The sequence below is a fragment of the Phyllosticta citriasiana genome (genome assembly GCF_038021145.1).
Source record: "Phyllosticta citriasiana strain CBS 120426 chromosome Unknown IWZ02scaffold_1, whole genome shotgun sequence".
NCBI classification, from domain to species: Eukaryota; Fungi; Ascomycota; class Dothideomycetes; order Botryosphaeriales; family Phyllostictaceae; genus Phyllosticta; species Phyllosticta citriasiana.
This window is the reverse complement of record NW_027117278.1, coordinates 724,867-743,385: the sequence shown is the minus strand read 5'-3', so window position 1 is coordinate 743,385 and position 18,519 is coordinate 724,867. Positions and strand designations below refer to the sequence as shown.

Genomic DNA, 18,519 nt, shown 5'->3' with positions numbered 1-18,519 from the left:
AATATTCCTCCACTCTATCAACACCACACCTGTGCTCCAATTCGTCGATATACCTAATTCGTCGATATGTCGGCGCTCAGGGAGGCGCTCGATGCGGCCAACGCCTTCCTCGCGCCTGCATGGGAGCCTGGTAATTCCGTCAGGCTTGCCAGCCGTTTTTGCGTCTTGCTAACACGAAGCAGGCACTGAGGACATTTTTGATCGCATCAAGCAACACGTCGGACGCGATGAAGACCCAAGCATCTCTTCTAATGTAGTCGAAATGGTCTTGCAACACGTTGTGCGAATTCACCAGGCAGATATCGCCAATGAAAGCCAAGGTAGAATAAGCAATGAAGAAGGCGAATACGACGGAGACTCGAGGACGACGCTGTATGGTCTCTTGGATTTACTAGCCATTCGCGGAATTCTTCCAGCCCTCTCTCCTGGCGTTTCAATCAAGAAACGACCCAAGTCTGTCATTAGCGGCCTGCAAGAGCCCAACGAGTTTGAGCGAAGCTTTTCTCAGAATGCCCCGCCATTAACCCAAACTATTGACAGCTTGAGTGAGATTCTTTCTGATCCTGCACAGGGTCTCGCTCCGCTGGTACGAGAGAGAATTTTGACAGACGTTGTGGCCGGTACTGCGCAACTCGCATTCTCCCCAGAATCCGACTCCAAGACCAGGACAAAGTACGGGGGGGTATTTGAGAGAATCATTGAAAAGTAGGTGTCTATTTTCTACATGCTTTTCTTTTCTCTTTTTTGTGTTTCAGTCACCCTAAGAATGAGCATGAGCTCATCATTGCCAGAATTCAAACATCATCTGCTCTACCTCTCCTTACCTACTTGATCCAGACTGAGACACCTCAGTGGCTCAAACCTCAACTTTCAAACGCCCTCTCAGCTGTACCTCTGCGTCCGCATGGTGTCCGATCCACCATCGAGTTCATTGCATCCTCGTACCCCGCGCCTCCAATGGCCTCCAATGAGCGTGATCGAAGTGTTCAAAAGGGGCCACCATTGCCGCTCGAAGCGATCAACCAGGCCTCAAAACTTCTTTCGTCAGTTCCAAGCTCCATGGATCCGGAGCCCTATTTCAGTGCGCTATCACCGCAGCTCCTTGGCATGCTGGATGGAACCGAAGGGCCAGATTTCTCCAAAGCTGCTGCTCTCATCATTGGTAGTGGTATCCTAGGCAAACGCGCGACGGGTGCACCAGGGAGCGTAGGATGGAGATTATTTGCTGAGCCACTGCTTTTCGACATTGCCCCGCCGGCCCATGGAAAGACGATTTCAAAAGATGGCCAAAGTGCACTCGTACCAGAAGATCGTCTCAAGCGCGCTTTGTCCCGTCTTGTGGCACTGCTATCTTCGCATCCTAGCCCAGGGCTCACGAGCCGTCTATTGGGGAATCTGTTGATGCCCTTGTGGGCACTCCTTGATCACGCAAAATCAAGACCCGTTGCGCGATTCTGGTCTGATAATGCTCACAGGCTACTGTTGACTTACTTTCGCCTCGGGGCTGGAGCAGCCCAACTTGAGAGACTTGCCACAAATTTACTCTGGAATGGACCAGATGCTTGGGAGTATGGACCGGGCAGCGAAGGTGGAGTTGAAGTCAGACATCGACAAGCAGCCTCGGAGGAAGAGAGCATTATCGAACAGATGGCGATGATGGAGCAGAGACTGGAAAGCTTTGAAGCGATCCTGACAAGCGACTCGATTGAGGACCATGATATTGGGGAGCTGTTTGTGAAACTGACAAGACGATGGCTGCTTCCCAGAACCATTCCTACGGAGCCAGGAAAGAGGATGAAGCTCGAGGTTGGCGACGAACAAGACCCGCTCCAATCTCTCATCATCGCCAAGATTGTCATGGTCATGTTGGAGAAGTTCAAGGATAAATTGACGTGCAACCCTGACAATCTCATTGAGTTAGTCGCGCAGCTTCTAGGCCAATGGGTCGAGGACGACAGGGCGAAGAGAAAGAGGAACAACGATCTGAAAAAGGCCAACTACGCCGGACTATCAAGAATTGTTCAAGATGAAGCGAAGCACCCAGAATCTGGGCCAAAGGACGCTGATGAGCCAGCACAGGTCGAAGCAGGAGAAATCGTCCCTGTCGCCCTCAGTCTGCTCAACACGCTCATTTCTGCTGAAAACTTCAAACCTTCCGTTCAAACATCTGCAACCCTCTCAGCAATCCTACCCACGCTCGAACTGCTCCGCAACCCGCCGCCCGACACCAACCTTCCTACTTCCGTCTCCATGACGGCCTCCAACCTAACCTCTCAACTGTCGTCCCTTCTCAACATACCCGCAGGCCCAAGCAAGGCTACAGCTGCTTCCTCGAGGCCAAGCACCATGTCAGATCAAGACCGACAAACTCTGAACACAGCTCTGAACGACATGACCCAGTCAGAGCATCCTCCTGTCCGCGCTGCTGCCCTCTCCTCCATTGCGTCTCTCGCTGCCGCCCAATCACCATTCCCTGACCTTCCTGGTCTGACCTTGTTCCTCCTGCGCACCGCTCTGCCTGACCCCGACGAGTTCGTCCATCTCCACGCCATCAAGACGCTGGTTGCTCTATCCGCGCGCGATCCACCACTCCTTACGCGTCTTCTCACGGATGCGTTCCTCGATCCGAGGGAAGAGGCTGTGGAGGAGGCAGGACTTGAGGGCCGCCTCCGGATCGGCGAGGCATTGGGAAAGATCGTTGGCGAAGTGCGCGACGCATCTAGTTCTATCAGCAGCACAAGCGCCATCAGTAACGATGCTCGCGTCGTCCTGAGCAACATTTCGCGCGCAGCAGTGACAGTGGCCGGACGGCGCGGCAAGCGGCCGCGTGACTTGAAACAGAGACAGCGGGCGGCGATGGTGCAGCGAAGGAAACAAAGAGAGGTGGAGAAGGCGTGGGGAGGAGCCGTGCCCGACATTCCAGGCATTAACGCCGCGGACGAAGACAAGGATGAAGACAAAGAGGGCGCGAGTGCTGCCGATATCGAGGCTCTCTCGCGCATCGTGACGGGTTGGTCTGAGACGGGCATCTCGGAGGATTTGAGGCTGCGTGCGCTGGCACTCTCCGTCCTCTCGACGGCTCTTGAGGCCCCTGTTACGCTAAGCATGCTCCTGCGCGGAAGTGATACGCAGAGAGTGGTGCCAGAGGCGGTGGATGTGGCGCTCAAGGTGCTTGTGCTGGAGCAGGAGGAGAGACACGCGATTTTGAGGCGCGCGGCGCTCGTTGTGCTCTGGAGTTTGGTCAAAGGAATTGAAGCCGATGAGAATGGAAGCGTGCTGGCTGGCCTCTTGTCGCCAGAGATGTGGGAGGAAATTGAGGGCGTGACGAGGTGGGTCCAGGACACCGAGGTTGATGTGCTCGCCAAAGGACATGCAGGTGAGGTTCTGGCGGCACTTGAGGCGCGAAAGATGGGAAGACTTTTGGGTTCGAGCGGCATGGGTGCTGGTATCATGCCGAGTGGCATGACGAGCAACCTTGGCTTGGGAGAGTTGAAGGGGCTGAGCCTAAATACCGAAAGAAAAGAGGGTAAGAAGATGGTCATCGAGGAGGTCGATTAGAGGGAATCTGCTTGATCAACTTTAAGTACATGGCCATTTTCCAATGAGTGCATCGACGGGTTTGTTCATCGAGTGAAGAGGGCTTGCGGTTGGTATCTCGGTCTTTCGTGCTAATTCAGTAGATAAACTCCATGTCCATGCCAAAGGTCGCTTTGTCGAGCGTATTTCGCCCAAGAAAGTCTCGCATCCCCATCACATGCTGACAGCGCTTCGCCATCATAAACGCCTTTATCGATCCTCAGCTTTTCCCAGGCGACTCAGGTGAAGATGAACACCGGTCTCACCATGTTTCTCTCCCACTTTTTGTCGAATCGCCCTATTGACGTGAGCCCAGAAGCTCCGGCAGCGCATCCGATCCTGTCCATTGCTCCACTGGCTGACGGCGAAATACGCAGGGTCATGTGTCTCGAATGTCTCTTCTTCTACCCACAATTGGGCTCGCGACGTCGTGGATCCGACTTGATCAACCGCTCATCTCCACGTCAGGCTTGCCGGTCATTAATGGCGGGTCGGACGAGTCTTTTTCGGCGATCCAAAGGACGTTGTTGCAGCTGTTTGGCATGTCAGTGCCAGTACACCCTACAGCGAGCGCAGCGTTGCGGCAAGCAACGAAGCGCAGAAGGATCCCAACATACCGAATCAGAACCTGACCGAGAGTACCGGTACTCTTGCCATCAATGTATTCCTCGGTGTTGGCGAGCTGAAGGTTCATGTAGCTGTCTGCGCTGACGAGACCTCCAGTATACTCCGTGTTGCCCCACTTCAACTTGATGCGGACCTCTTTGCCGACGCTGTCAACAACCAGTCAGACCAGTAACTTCAAGGTGGCCGAATATAAGGGAAACGCGACGGGAGTGGCATGCAGGCGGTTTGCGATGCGGAATAAACGTACAGCGACACGAGCAGCGGGCGCGGGTTGAGAGGCACGAAAGACTGTACGAGGGATTAGCAAGGTGAAATGGGAACGAGGGCATGCTGGGGTAAGCTTACCGCCATGGTGCTTAAAGTCCAGTTCTTTCGTGAAGGTGTTTCGGCGATACGGCGTTGGTAACGTATCGAGTTCGTGATGTCGTTACGCGCGCCTTGAGCTCCCGAAAATTAAGCTATGGCGCCGGCTTTTCCTTTTTGAGCTTAGTGGATCTACGCACCTCGACTGGAGCTCCGTCTCTTTTTGCAACATGCTCACGAGACCAACCACCACCGACCTCTCATCTCATGATGCTAGATTACCTCCCGCCCTCAAACTGTCTGACATCGTACCGTCTTTCTCCATTGTTTCCCTGGAGCCTTCATGTTTTGCAGCTTCAACATACAGCCGCTTTGTTCTCACCGTCTTCTGAATCCGATTGTCTCTGGTCGGGCCTGCTTCACGAGATGTCTCATTCTTGTTTCCTTTGTCGAGATTGGAGCATGACGTGATTCCATGGCCCTTGATGCCTTTGTCTAAGATCTTGGCCACACTCCCAATATGGCAGACCTAATCGTGGCGCTTAGACTTGGGCTGATTCTTTTCAAAGATTCATTCTTTCAGTAAACAATGTTTCTCTTTCACATATCATGCTGTCTAGAGCAAGCTCAGAACATAAGATCCGGACGAGGTGCGCCGATTTTCTGGTAGACTCTTTTCCTACTCGACAGAACACCACGCACGCTCTTTTCGCAATTTTTCTTGTCATTTTCCTTTCCAACATATTACTAGCTCTGTTTGATACAGACTCTGTTTGACACAGATTAAAGCTTAGCAATGGCAAGGTACAGGAGGAGTCGTAACAATTCCGACAATAACGGCAATAACAGTACCAACAGCAACTACGGGAACAACGGCAACAACGGCAGCAACCGGCAGCAAAACAGCCAACAACAACAGAACAACCAGCAACAAAACAACCAGCAGCAAAGGAACAGCCAGCAGCAATGGAACAATCAGCGACAAAACAACCACGCCCAGAATGACCAGTATGGCGACCAAGGACAAAACATCGGCAGCCGGAGAAACAACAGAAACAATCCTGATAATCAACAGAACTACGGTCAGCCATCCCAGTTCGACCCGAATTGGACCAGCCCGCACTACAAGGGCAATAATCCGCACCACAGGAATGGCAACAACAACAACAACAACAACGCTAATGCCAACGATAACAATAATACTAGTAATAACAACGGGCCTCAAAACAACCAAGAGGGCCGACAAAGACAGAGGCAGAACGGCAATGCCCCCAACTCTGCCCAGTTTGCTGACCCTCAGCAGCAGGCGCTCCATGCGTCCTGGCAAAGGCAACAAGATGATCAGAGGCGGAGAATGGTAGCTGAGGCATCCGAGCTCCTACAAAAAGAGCAGAGGGACTTCCTAGCGAGCCAAGTTACCCCATCGGCAGAGACAATCTTGGCTTTCGAAGCTGTGAAAAACCTGTTCAGGACGCAAATCACCAGAAATCTATCAGCCAGCGAAGCGGCGGACAAAATGCAAGCCCTTCAATTGGTGCAGTCTCACTTCATCCAGCGACCCCACCCGGACGACACGACTCAGCCGCTCTTGAGCACCCTCGTCGGCTACGTGGTTTCGTGGCCAACTACCGTGATAACCGACCCGCAACTTATTGACCGTCTCGGCACGACTCTTGATGAACTGGAAACGAAGTTGGTTCTTTCGGTATCTCAACTTAGCGATGGTGGCCTTGAGTTGCTTTCGGGGATTCAAAACAACTCCGAGGCTCTCAGAACGCCGATCCTAACAAAACAGCCCGGCCCCCCGAAGCAACAATATCAGACAAACAACCACGTCGAAGACCTCCTCAGGAGATTTGATGCCTGGTTGAAGGAGAATGGCCTTACTGCTGTCAGAGTCACCAGCGACTCGGTCTACTACCGATACACTGAACCCGTCGAGGGGTATACCGTTAATGGGTGTTACTGGGCGACAGTGAGAAGGTTCGTTGACATTCATGACAGGCCAGGTTACGTGAGGCTCGAGGGTCACACCAACATGGCAGTCGACGCGGCAACGCTGCGGGCTGCCGAGCACGCCTACATCCTCTGGAGTGCAGAGCGCCAGGCCAACGAAGCCGTGACGAGCATCAAGGCGGCGACCAAGAGCGTACTTCACAACGTGGCGCGTGTTCATCCCGAGGCTCGCAAGCAGCTTGAGACATTTGAGAAGGGGCTGGAAGCGGAGAGGGCTCAGGTACACCACCGAGAGATGCAGGCGCAGCTGAACTTTGAAAGACAGCAAAGGGAGCACTTGCAGAGGCTCGAGGAACATCTCGAGGAGCAGCGACGCGTGTTTTTCGGCATTGACGCCGGCGGAAACAAGCAAACAAAGAGAGCCTACATCGCTCCCCCTACAACCACCTCGATCCCGGCTGAGGCCAACATTGGCTCGCGGCCGGATTACGCCTCGCGTCTCTTCTCTGGCCTCAAGACTCCTGTCAAGCCCGTTGATCCGACCGTTCCCCTTGCCGTTAAGAAACCAAGGGATGAGAAGAAGCAGCAGTTCTATCCCAGATTTTTGCACGGCTCGAGCCTCTTCCGGGTTGAGAAGTATGCAGGCGACACCTCAGTACCCGGACATCTACAGACAGATCAGGAGGGTGAGGTCGTCCAATTCCGGCCATGGCAAGCGCCTTGTGTTCCTGGCTGCCGCGATTGCTTGAAGTATGGGGGGAGTCGGACGTGGTTTAGGTAGCGGCTTTGAGTCCTGGTGAATGGGTAGAGGAGGTTTGCTGGTCAAACTGAGGGACATGATGTTCAGTAATTGTAAACATATCATTCGAGACATTTCTGGTGCAAACTGAGTGCAAATGCTGGGCCATGAAAACTATATCACAACCTCTCATGATTCGAGCGCTTCTCACACCATATTCTTTAGCTTCTCCTTCACTGGTCTCGATTCTTGTTCATATATCTCTCTCTCATAAATGCCTGCCCTCGCAACTTGACAGCACTGTGCGCTTAAAGGGCTACCGTTCACTGGCACAACTGCGCTCAAAGAGCATTCATTCGGCACCTCTGATGCCATCGCGCATCTGCAATTCAACATTGGAAGTATTTGCAAAAGCACATCCAATGTAGATGGGAATCAGATGGACGGGATTTGACATTGCCTCATCATCAAGGGTTTTACTTTAAGTGTGGCTTGTCATCAACGCATGCTCTAAACTGATGCCCTGAATTGTTCCTGTGACGCTTCCATATTTTTCGCTATTCGAGTCGTGTTTACTTCTCTGTCCTATGCACAACAGAGGGTGTGCTTTGGCACCTTCTTTGACGGGGCATTGTATTGCCTTGTTTCTCGAAACAAAGTCCACGGGACAAAGAAACTGCTCGAATGACATCTGCTTTATCCCACCACTGCAGACAAAGCCGCACCGTTCCTTCTGCCACGGTTGCCCGGTTTCTATCACGAAAGGCTCATTCACTCAAAGCCTCTCTCCACAAGCTATTCAAGCAGTCCTTTATCTGCAGCAGAGCCATCACGTCATCCACGCCATGATTGAAAATCACGGAGAAGATAAAGCCAGACAGTCGGGTCCTCTCCCCTGACTCTTTCATCTCCAACCGTGCCCTGCAATACCACGCCGACCACAGCGCTGCCGGCAGCACTGATGCAAAATCCTTCCCAAACGCCCTTCCGATTCCAAAAGCGCATCCAAAAAACACCAAGAATGCTGGCCGGGCCCTCTCACTTCCTCCCCATCATGACTTCTTCACGCAGTGCTGCCCAAACCTCTCCCAAAGTTCCAGCCATCAAGGCCGGCGTCATCATCACACTCACAACGCCCAGTCCCACCAAGACAAGGTGCGTTCTGCTGCGCACCTGCGCCGGCGTCTCTGCGCCAAAGGCGGTCAAAAAGGTCAGCTTTCAAGCACAGCCCAAGGCGCGCGTCGACGCTGTCGAGCGCTGGATCGAAGACGCGAGGACAGCGGGACAGGGGCAGGGCCCGTGGACGGAGGCAGACAGTAGCGACGAAGAGCCGACGCAGAAGGAAAGGGGGTTGGCTTGGGGAGACGTGCATCCGAAGAAGCTGTTTGGGGAGGAGGGCGAGGATTGGAGTGTGTTGGGAGAAACGTGGTAGACCGTTGCTGTCCGCCTTGATTGGTAGACGTGTTGAATGATCTTCCGATCGGTCTTCCTGGAGTAGAAAATCCTGCGTGCTTATTTTCAGGTGCCCTTTCCATGCCATTGAGCTTTCCGCTTTGGTTGTGATGATTTTGCAGGCTGATATCCTCATGTTCCAGACAGACAGACTCACTGAAACCCGTCGTCATCTCCGCATGAACACGACGAGCATCCGAGTAGCAACCAATCGGAGGCTCTTTGACAATGGTTCACGCAACTGGCAATGCAAGCAAGCGGGAACAAGAATGCGGGGGAAAGCGGACGGATAGACGGATAGACGGATAGATCGGGGCTGGACATAAGACAGGATCGAGGGTCCACTAAATCCGTGATGCAGCTGTGACGCTAGAAATAATGACGGACGGAGCGTGAAGGGTTTGGCGTGCCGAACAGGGCCAGTGGTAAAACTGGAACTGGATGGAACTGGACCTCGACCTCGACGCTGTCAGCGGAGGACGGGAGAGGAAGGTGACTGATCCGGTGTTGGCCCGAAGTTTTGCCTGGCGTCCACGCTGCCGGGGCAGTGGATGCGGGCGGCTAGGTACAGTTGCTTCGCGGTCTCCCCACTTCCATAGCTTAGCATCAGACTCTGAGGTACTCAATACGATTACGTCTACATCGATTCCCCTGCTTCCTCACCGGCACAGTAGCTGACGTGTTGCGGAACAGATCCTGGAGATGGGGCGCGTCTCACCAGCCTGCAATGAAATGGATTGTGGTGGCGGTGGCCATCTTGAACTAAAGTAGAAGGACGCGGTGCGGCTCAGAAGGAGAGGCAAAAGATGGAGCGAGGTAAGTGAGCAGAATGATTAGAAATTGATGGAAGTCGGCACACTGTTGTTGCAGAGATGATCCTTGGTGGACCAGCATGCGGCTGATGGTGGATTCCAGGGACTGAGAATAGCGTGGCAAGCTCCTAGGTCGAATTCATGGCGAAACAGGCGTCTTTGAGAGGCGATGTCGGAGTGAAGAGGGAAAAAAAGTTCAGAGGATGAGAAGGAACATTGTCACCGACTCAAACCGTTTTCAACATCTCCAGCTCATGACTCCGGCAGCCTCGGCTGGGTTGTCCCACTACTCCGCCTGGGGTTCGGCTAACTGACCGCCCCGCCTCCGGCAAAGCAATGCTAGACCTCAGCTCGACACCGGGCGCTTCTTTCATGTCCATGATGAGCGAGCCTTTCCTCCTCGACCTCCCATCTTGACCTCATCCACCGTTTGCCCGTTCAAGACTTCCTCTGGCCTCTTCGAAATGGCGCCAACGATTCCCACGTACCCGGTTCCCTTTGCCGAACCGGCCTACCTCGCTGGGCTTCCTTCGCCCTACTACTCGGAGTCGCATCTGCGCTGGCAAAAAGCCGTACGAGCCTTTGTCGACGAGCATCTTCTTCCGAATGCCTTTGAGTGGGAAGAGGCGGGTGACGTGCCGTCACATCTCTATGAGACGTTTTCAAAGGCCGGGATGCTCGTGCCGAGTCTGCCAGCGCCGTTGCCCATCGAGTGGTTGAAGAAAAGCGGGATGACTCAATTGCCGGGCGGATTGAAAATAGAAGAATTTGACTACTTGCATGCGGGGATTTGGTGGGATGAGGTGAGTTGAGTAAGACTCGGCAGACCTTCTACTGTGTCGTTTTGATCATTCAGTAGATGGGACATGGCATACCGAAACCTAAAAGAGACGGAATCAACGCGCATCAGCATCGCTCAAGGCTAGACCAGATTGTCTGACAACATGTAGCTCTCCCGCGTTGGCATCGCCGGGCCTGGTGGTTCCCTTACCGTCGGAATGGCCTATGGCGTCCCGCCCATTGTCAAGTTTGGCTCCCAATCGCTCCAAGCCCGTTTCCTTCCCGACCTCCTGAGCGGTCGCAAACGCATTTGCATCGCCATCACCGAGCCCGGCGCCGGTTCCGATGTGGCCAACATTTCCACCACGGCCGTTCGCTCGCCCGACGGCAAGAACTTTATCATCAACGGCACCAAGAAGTGGATCACGAACGGGATATGGAGTGACTATGCGAGCATGGCGGTGCGAACGGGGCCAGAAGGGAGCGGCGCGGCAGGACTGAGCATGGTGGTCGTACCGCTCAAAGGCTACAAGGGCGTCACCATGCGGCGGTTGAAGTTGGGCGGACAATATACGGCGGGAACGACATTTATCGAGCTGGACGATGTTGTGGTACCAGTGGACAACTTGATTGGAAAAGAAGGCATGGGGATGAAGTACATCAGTATGTGACTCCGCGCCAGACGCACTTCAAGGAAAAGAAGTAGATCACTGACCAACCTCCAACAGTGATGAATTTCAACCACGAGCGCCTCTCCATTGCCATCAGCGCAACACGCTACGCTCGCGTCGCCCTCTCCTCGGCCGTATCGTACGTCATGGCGCGCGAGGCCTTTGGGGCCCCGCTCATCAACCAGCCCGTGGTGCGGCACCGCATTGCCAAAGCCGGGGCGGAGCTCGAGTCGCTGCAGGCGTGGATCAATGAATTCGTGTACCAAATGACGCATCTGAGCCGGGCCGAGGCGGACGTCAAGCTGGGCGGCCTCACAGCGCTGGCCAAGGCCCGCGCGGGCATCGTGTTTGACGAGTGTGCGCGCTGCGCGGTGCTGCTATTTGGCGGAAACGGGTACACGCGGACGGGCATGGGCGAGATTGCTGAACGTGAGTTATCCTGGCTGGACCAGACCAAAACCGAGGTATTTGTCGCTGACAGCCTATCCACAGGTCTTTACAGAGAAGTGCCCGGCCAGCGCATCCCCGGCGGCTCCGAAGACGTCATGCTCGACTTGGCCGTGAGGCAGCTGGTCAAGAACTACCAAACGGAGATGAAGAAGCTGGGCAAAAAGGGAGGTGCAAAGCTGTAAATGAGTTTTCGAGTCGTCCGAGTTCCTAGGGTATGTATGAATGAGGGGCCTCTTGAGGATCTGTATGGAGATGACGCAGGCAGTGGAAAGACGCTGGAAAAGAGAATATAGTTGAGATCAGCAGCCCCAGCGGATTGATGACGTGGGGTTTGCCGATCTGTCATGTCAATTCCAGTCGGCTGTTGGGAGCTTGATCTGCGTGAAGATGATGAGATGGGATTGTATGGGAAGAGGAAATTTCCCATCTGATATGGTGTTTTGATAAAGCTACGTGTACGTAAGTGAGGAATATGAGCAGTCCCTCCATACATGTAGCTGGAGATGACCAGCCAACATGTTGCGCGACAATAGTGGAAACAGCACCTCTGACAGCTGAAATCAATCAACCAACCACAGAATCAGAAAAAGAACCCACACCACGACCCCACCCCCTCGTTCCCCCAAATCCAATCACCACCCCCTCAATCTAGCCCTTCCCCACAAAACGCCTTCCTCATCCCCGTGCAAGCATGGCCATCCTGCTGTCCCAACGAGTTGGCAGAGAGCGGCATCGGATCAAACCGATCAGGATCAGGATCAGGATCGTTCAGCACACAGACAGACCGAGAGAGGCCACGAGACGGATGTCGCGCCTGCACTTCCCCCCCCCCAAACAGCAGTGCCTCCGCTTCCGTCCTTCTGCCCGCCTACTGCAAACACGAAGACTCCCACCTGCCCGTTCCTCTCGCGCACACCGGGACCCGTCTCGAACAGGCAAGCAAAGCGCGTGGACCTTGTCCTTTCCTGTATGCTTGCCTGCTCTCAGGTCGCACGCGGGGCCCGAGCGAAGCAAGGAAGAACGCGTGCGTCCCGCGCCGAGAGCCGCCGCGCTGGGCTAGGGTAAGCGGGCTGGGCTGGGCGGAGGACAGGGGGGACGAGGCGGAACGGAAACACGGCAGAGGAGTGCGTGCGTGCGTGGGTGCGTAGGCGACGATGCGGAGTCGGCGCGTCGGTCGTTCGGGGACGCCGATGGAGGCAGATAGGCACGCGACGCGAGAAACTAGGTACTGACCAACCGTATAGTGAGTGCTCTTGCGTACGGACGAGAGCAGCGGGAGAGAGGGACGTGGGGAGCGGGAGATGAGAGACGGGGATGCCTGGGTTGGAGAGAGCACGGATTGGAGGGACGGGATTTGGCGTCGGAAAAAAGTCAGGGTGTGTAGGGTGGAAGGAAAGCGGGCGGGTGCGGGTAGGGCGATGCGAGCTGGGCTAGACGGGATGGGAGAGATCGGATGGTGTTGATGTTGATGGTGCTGAGAGCCTGGGATGCGGGTAGAGACGAGGCGGAGAGGCGAAGAGACTGAGTTTGTGGGGGAAACGGTGATGAAGGGACGCACGCTGTGTTTTAATGGCGTTGGATCTGAGTCTTCAGGTGAGATATCTTTTGAGCACCAAGGCCGCGTGTTTAAGGCGTCGGTCGAGAAACATGGCGGAGGCCCTGGCGCGTATGGAGAGGCGGCACGTGGGAGTCCAAATCTGACACCGAAATGACAGCGGAAAACAAATCAAGACAAACAGGCGATGGCGATGGGCGTCGTTGGTCGAACCTCTTCGCCTTGACTTCTCTGCTGCGGATAGCCCGCACATGGAGGGACGCCACGCCACACCTTCAGGGACGCCTGTTCTGCCGCGACAAGCAAATGGTCTAGGCTCTAGGCTGACCGCCTTGCGCGATGCTGAGAAACACTGATGCTGAGGGGCATTGGATGCAGGTACGGCCGGATTGGTGAGTAATCCGATGATGGCGCAATGTGATTCAGGTAATGCAGGCGGCGGCGGCGGCTCGCTTGGACAGAAAGTGACAGAAAATGGAAGAGTGGGATTCCGGCGGCCGTCGTCCGCTGATCGTCGGGGCTGTGTATTAATTCCTCGACGCTGTTTCGCTGGGCTGCGTGCTGCACCACGGCTGAAAGGCTGCCGATGCCACTCCTCTCAGTTGCCGTTCGTCCGCCAGTGGATGATGCTGCACTGCATCGAGGTCAAGCGGCAGTAGTCTTTTCCGGCCTTGGCAGGTCGCTCAGCCACGAGGGTCAGAATGTACATGGATGCTGAGGGTAAATATTGCGTCCGCCTCTTTATTTCCTGGTGTCGATTATGCCGGGAGTAGCCGCGCCGCCATGTGTGGCACAAGGGGGTTTTTTCGAAGAATCGAAAACAAAAGGGACACAGACACAGGCGGTCGCGTCTGGTTGAGCTGTCGAGCTGCCCTTTCGGTCGAGTGCTCGAGGCTCGAGGTCCGTCCCCAAACGGGCCCCACAGCTCTGCGGGTCCAGAATGACATGAACAGGGCGCCGCCGACGCAGCGTCCCCCTGTCTTGCACACCTGGGTGGGTGGAGGTAGTGAGGGATATACGTATAGACTACCATGATGGTGTTGACCCGAGTCTTCTCCGTTTGCAATGAAGAAACAGCAAACGGCCCACGGCCGACTGCCGACTGGGCGTGGTGGTCTCGACGATCGACAGCAAAGAGTGGTGGATATCTGGTTCGGAGCACTTGACCGCGCGCAGTGCTGGCCGTCCGTCCGCGTGCGTCTGGCGGTGGATTCCTAGAAATTCTAAATAGCTGTTCTCGACCAGCAACGAGCCATGGTTTGCAAAGCATGTGAAAGGCGACGGCTTTGCGGCCGTAGCGCCACAGCTTCAAAAGGGTCACGAGCTGTGGCAGCAATTCTCATCTCACATGCTGCGGCGCCAGTCAGAGGCATGCCCTGGTTGCCGTCCGCCCGTTTGGCCGCCTGGAAACAGTGAGATCCATCACCACAAGCATCGATGCATGACGTTGGCGGGGCGTGTGACTGATGGCCTCCAGTACATTTCCTTTGACGTCTCTGGTCCGCTTTTTATCGCTCCCACTCAAGCCTCCACCCGGGCACGCCCGAGCTTAGCGGCGGCCAACGACCCCATATCTGCGCGAATCCGGGGTGCCGCCGCTTCTCCACAGAACAACCAAGACGCCGCCGAATCCATCGCGCCCTACAAAACCTCCACCATCCCCCCCCCCCCCCTCCCCCCTACCCGCTTCCGGCCCTGACCCGGCCCTAGGAAACAAAATCCTCAGCTGCTGCTCCAGGAGCTTCAAAACCCACCTCCTATCTCTTTTCCCCCTTTCGCTATTACTCATCCTACCTCTTGACCACCACCACTACCACCACCATGTCAGCCTCTCCGCCTTCTACAGCGGACCACGTCGAGCGGACACAGCCCGCACCGTCAAAGCCCCAGCAGTTCCAGCAACAGCAGCAAAAGCGCAAAGCATCGCAAGCCGGCCTCGACAACCATGGCACCGGCCGTTCTGTCAAGAGGAGGGCGTCCAAGGCGTGTCAATGCTGCCGAGCGCGCAAAGTGCGGTGTAACGTCACCGAGCACGGGGCGCCGTGCACCAACTGCAGGTTAGACGAGGTCGAGTGCATTGTGTCAGAGTCGCGCAGAAAAAAGTATGTCTCCTTTCAGTTTGTTGCCGTGGAAGTCGGCACTTGGAACCTTTTGAGACCGGCAAAAGTCATTGGCAGCCATGGGAAGGAACCAAGGGTCCGCGGGGTGCTGCAGCTGACAGGCTTGCGTCCCACGCTGCATGCAGAACCAACCAAGGAACCTCTCCTTCGGACTTTGTTCCTCCATTGATCCGTCACGCTGACGTCGCAACAGAAAGTGGACCAAGGACGACGATGCCAACCCCGCAGCCGCTTCTGTAGACATCACAGCCGCCAATGTGGGGAAGCGCAAACTGGCCTCGCGCGACGCCCTCGACGGCTTGTCGGCCTTGAATTGCCATCGCCAGTCACATGATGACGCTCTCAACCTCGACGAACACGTGCCACACTCCATTTGTCAGTTTCGACATCGAGACACGATAATCGCGCAGCTGTGGATACTGACGCAATGCAGATGCGACCCACGGACAGCGCCTCAACTACAGCTTCTCCGAGCTCGACCGCCGCATGTCGACGGCCTCGAGCTCGACCGCGTACGGCCCCTTTGGCTACAGCACTTCGGGCATCGGGTCCAATGGCTCTCAGCAGCCCTTTTTTGCAAACATTACACCCAAGCAACAAGGCCCCGACGGCCTGCCCCTGAACATCAAGCCGCTGCCGCCCCGGATCGGGCCCGACGAAATTGCGTACCTGGAAAAGAAGGGCGCTCTGACTATTCCACATCCCGAGCTAAAGACGGAGCTGCTGCGTGCATACGTCGAGTTTGTGCACCCGTTTATGCCACTGCTCGACTTGCACGACTTTCTCATTGCGGCCGACGCGTTAGACGGCAGCAACGGCAAAATCAGCTTGATCCTGTTCCAGGCCGTCATGTTTGCGGGCAGCGCCTTTGCAGACATGTCGTTCCTGCGCAAGGCCGGCTACTCGAACAGGAAAGAAGCCAGAAAAGACTTTTTCCAAAAGACTAGGGTGAGTTGCGAGGGATGATTGTCACGCGGTTGCGGGATGACTGCCACCTGCACAGTTATTGACTGTACTCCACAGCTTCTGTATGACTTTGACTACGAACAAGATCGTGTCTCTCTTGTACAGGCCTTGCTCCTCCTGACGTACTATTACGAGACGCCTGATGACCAAAAGGACACTTGGCATTGGATGGGCGTGGCGACCTCGGTGGCCCACACTATTGGACTCCACCGGAATCCGAACAAGGCCAACATGGACCCGAAGCGCGTCAGACTGTGGAAGCGCATCTGGTGGTCGACGTACATGCGTGACCGCCTCATTGCGCTGGGCATGCGACGCCCCACGCGAATAAAGGACGAGGATTACGACGTTCCAATGATGACGCTTGACGACTTTCACTTTGAACCCCTTCCGGAGCACGTTACCTGCATACCCAATACGTGCGTCGTTGCCCGTGACGTCTTCAAGCAACGCCAGCTTGCCCAGCTGTGCATTCAAAAGGCCAAGTTGTGCCTCTGCATCAGCCATGTCTTGTCCAAGCAGTACTGCGTGCTCAACAACAATCTTGGTCTGATGAATGATCGCACGACAATGATGCTACTTCCTAAGAAGCTCGACTCGCAAAAGTCTGACGTGCAGGCCTGCGACCAAGAGCTGCAGCGGTGGCAGGATGAACTTCCGGACGAGGCCAAGTACGAAGAGGAGCCTTCGGGAAATCGGTCCATTGATCTCCACATGGCATTGTTGCACATGGTGTTTTACACGACTCTGTCTGCCCTCCATCGGCCCCAAGTCCTCCCTTCTGCTCCCACGCCCATTAGCGGGGCTGATGATCCTGAGACCGTCGAAATGCTAGACAGCTCGCGTCGACACGTTCGTCGCGCCGCTGTTGCCATTACCTGCATTGCCCAAAAATTGGATTCGCTGGACCTTGTTAGATACTTGCCCACTACTGGTGTTACGGTTCTCTTGCCGGCCATCATCATTCACCTTCTCGATATTAAGGCCCAGGATGAGGAGACGCGTCGCTGCAGCCTTCGTGGATTCTGCCAATGCATGCTGGTCATGGGCAAGCTTCGAGATCTTTACGCCGCTGCCGACTATAGTACGGCCTTTTTAGAGGCAGCGATTCGGAAGGCCGGCATCACCATTGCCCCGGTTCCGCCTCCGCCGCAACCGCCGTCCCAGAATGCTCGATCAAAGGCGGAAGTGGCGGCTTCTGCTTCTGTTGACGACCTCGTTGCTGTCAGCCGTCAGCTCGATGGCACTGCCAACCCCAACTCGCTGAGCACGCCCTACAACACCATCACACCGCCTCCTGACAATTTTGCCGAACACATCCACCCCAGTTCGAGCATTGGCAACGCAAGCGCCGACGGCACATCTGACGAAGAGGTCGCCCGCCGCCTCGAGACATTCTTGGCCTCGACGCCGCCTGCTTCGGACCACCACGCAAGCGACGCCTCGCAACCCGACCTCGACGCCGTCACGCTGGCCAATGGCACGGGCGAGTCTCCAGCCATGACCGTGTCAGGTATAGACATGAACCCGCTGACCAGCACGGCGAGCGACAGCCACTCAGCACCAACAACGTCCAACGACCCCTCCTCGTCTCTCTTCCCCTGGTCCAATATTTCGCTCGAATCCGCCGCCGCCGACGAAGGCTACTGTTTCTCCAACCTCTTCGACACGACGTCTTCGTCGACGAATCCCGTCACGACAGCGACGGCGGGTCCCGCGCATGGCGCCGCCATGGCCGAGGAGGGCGTCACGGCTGACTTCGATGCGCTCATGAACATGGACGCGATGGGCGATGTGTGCAATTCGTTTTCCTTCAATGATTTTGGCACCGGCGACGACGCGACCAAGGGTGAAGAGTCGATTGGCGGATTGGGGCTCAACTTTGGCGGGCTGGCCGAGGTTGATTGGCTTAAGGGGTAGATGGGACGTTCATGGGTGGGCCAAGGTTTTTCTTGATCATGTTTTTGAAAATTGGAGTTGTATGAGAGAGTTAGAGCGGTGGGTTGGTGGCGTTGTCATTTGTGGGCGGTTGATTGATGGCGCTTTGGAATAGAAGGGTAGATGCGAATCTCTCGGCCGAGCAACTGTGGGGTGTACAGAAGTTGTATGTGCATGCGCGATGCGTACACATTTGAGAACAAGTTGCAACTATGTGTAAAGAAAAATACAAGACACAAGTACACGCCAGAAGAGAAAGACACAATGTTTGAATCGACAGACTGCAATCAATCAAATTCACACTCTTCTTTAGTTTGGCCACCACTTCTTGAAAAAAAGCCTGTGCGTCAACAAGTTGTTGCCACACACAAAATTTTTCAAAAATCAAAAATCACCACACCCGCTATAACTCCACAGCGTGGGCTTATATGTGTATAACTAAAGTTAGAAAGTGAAAACCTACCCTCTAAAGTATTATACTATAAGTATATCTATACCTACCCCCTAGGGGGAGGCCCTACCTAAACTAGTATCCCTTCTACTAGATAACCGTAACTATAAAATCTAGGATACC

The 18,519-nt window shown here is 55.1% G+C and overlaps 7 protein-coding genes across 7 annotated transcripts; 4 read left to right on the top strand and 3 right to left on the bottom strand.

The window, feature by feature from the left end:
- Positions 1-15: 15 nt before the first annotated feature.
- Positions 16-3,722, top strand: IWZ02DRAFT_8618 (uncharacterized protein). The gene is made up of 3 exons (XM_066771328.1): positions 16-130; positions 183-705; positions 792-3,722. The coding sequence occupies exons 1-3, from the start codon at positions 67-69 to the stop codon at positions 3,556-3,558; spliced, it is 3,354 nt and encodes a 1,117-aa protein (XP_066626900.1). The 5' UTR covers positions 16-66; the 3' UTR covers positions 3,559-3,722.
- Positions 3,692-4,632, bottom strand: IWZ02DRAFT_8597 (small nuclear ribonucleoprotein SmF). Its single transcript, XM_066771323.1, has 4 exons — positions 4,549-4,632; positions 4,451-4,491; positions 4,194-4,349; positions 3,692-4,109 (listed from the first exon to the last, which is right to left on the bottom strand). Exons 1-4 carry the CDS (start codon positions 4,552-4,554, stop codon positions 4,022-4,024), a joined length of 291 nt encoding a protein of 96 aa, XP_066626899.1. The 5' UTR covers positions 4,555-4,632; the 3' UTR covers positions 3,692-4,021.
- A 112-nt stretch (positions 4,633-4,744) lies between these two features.
- On the bottom strand, positions 4,745-5,727 carry IWZ02DRAFT_438758 (uncharacterized protein). Its single transcript, XM_066766743.1, has one exon. It carries the CDS (start codon positions 5,595-5,597, stop codon positions 5,070-5,072), a length of 528 nt encoding a protein of 175 aa, XP_066626898.1. The 5' UTR covers positions 5,598-5,727; the 3' UTR covers positions 4,745-5,069.
- IWZ02DRAFT_438757 (uncharacterized protein) lies at positions 5,728-7,521 on the top strand (the record flags this gene model as incomplete). The annotated part of the gene is made up of 1 exon (XM_066766742.1): positions 5,728-7,521. A coding segment is annotated over exon 1 (1,379 nt), but the record flags the coding sequence as incomplete, so codon positions are not given.
- Positions 7,522-9,737: 2,216 nt separating this feature from the next.
- Positions 9,738-11,995, top strand: IWZ02DRAFT_8457 (acyl-CoA dehydrogenase). Its single transcript, XM_066771304.1, has 5 exons — positions 9,738-10,268; positions 10,416-10,908; positions 10,974-11,345; positions 11,409-11,578; positions 11,639-11,995. Exons 1-4 carry the CDS (start codon positions 9,930-9,932, stop codon positions 11,546-11,548), a joined length of 1,344 nt encoding a protein of 447 aa, XP_066626896.1. The 5' UTR covers positions 9,738-9,929; the 3' UTR covers positions 11,549-11,578; positions 11,639-11,995.
- A 1,304-nt stretch (positions 11,996-13,299) lies between these two features.
- On the bottom strand, positions 13,300-14,298 carry IWZ02DRAFT_8352 (uncharacterized protein). The gene has a single exon (XM_066771282.1). It carries the CDS (start codon positions 14,189-14,191, stop codon positions 13,520-13,522), a length of 672 nt encoding a protein of 223 aa, XP_066626895.1. The 5' UTR covers positions 14,192-14,298; the 3' UTR covers positions 13,300-13,519.
- A 931-nt stretch (positions 14,299-15,229) lies between these two features.
- On the top strand, positions 15,230-17,927 carry IWZ02DRAFT_369934 (cutinase transcription factor 1 alpha; the record flags this gene model as incomplete). The annotated part of the gene is made up of 3 exons (XM_066764470.1): positions 15,230-15,416; positions 15,475-15,989; positions 16,065-17,927. Coding segments are annotated over 3 exons (2,565 nt in total), but the record flags the coding sequence as incomplete, so codon positions are not given.
- Between the last annotated feature and the right edge of the window lie 592 nt (positions 17,928-18,519).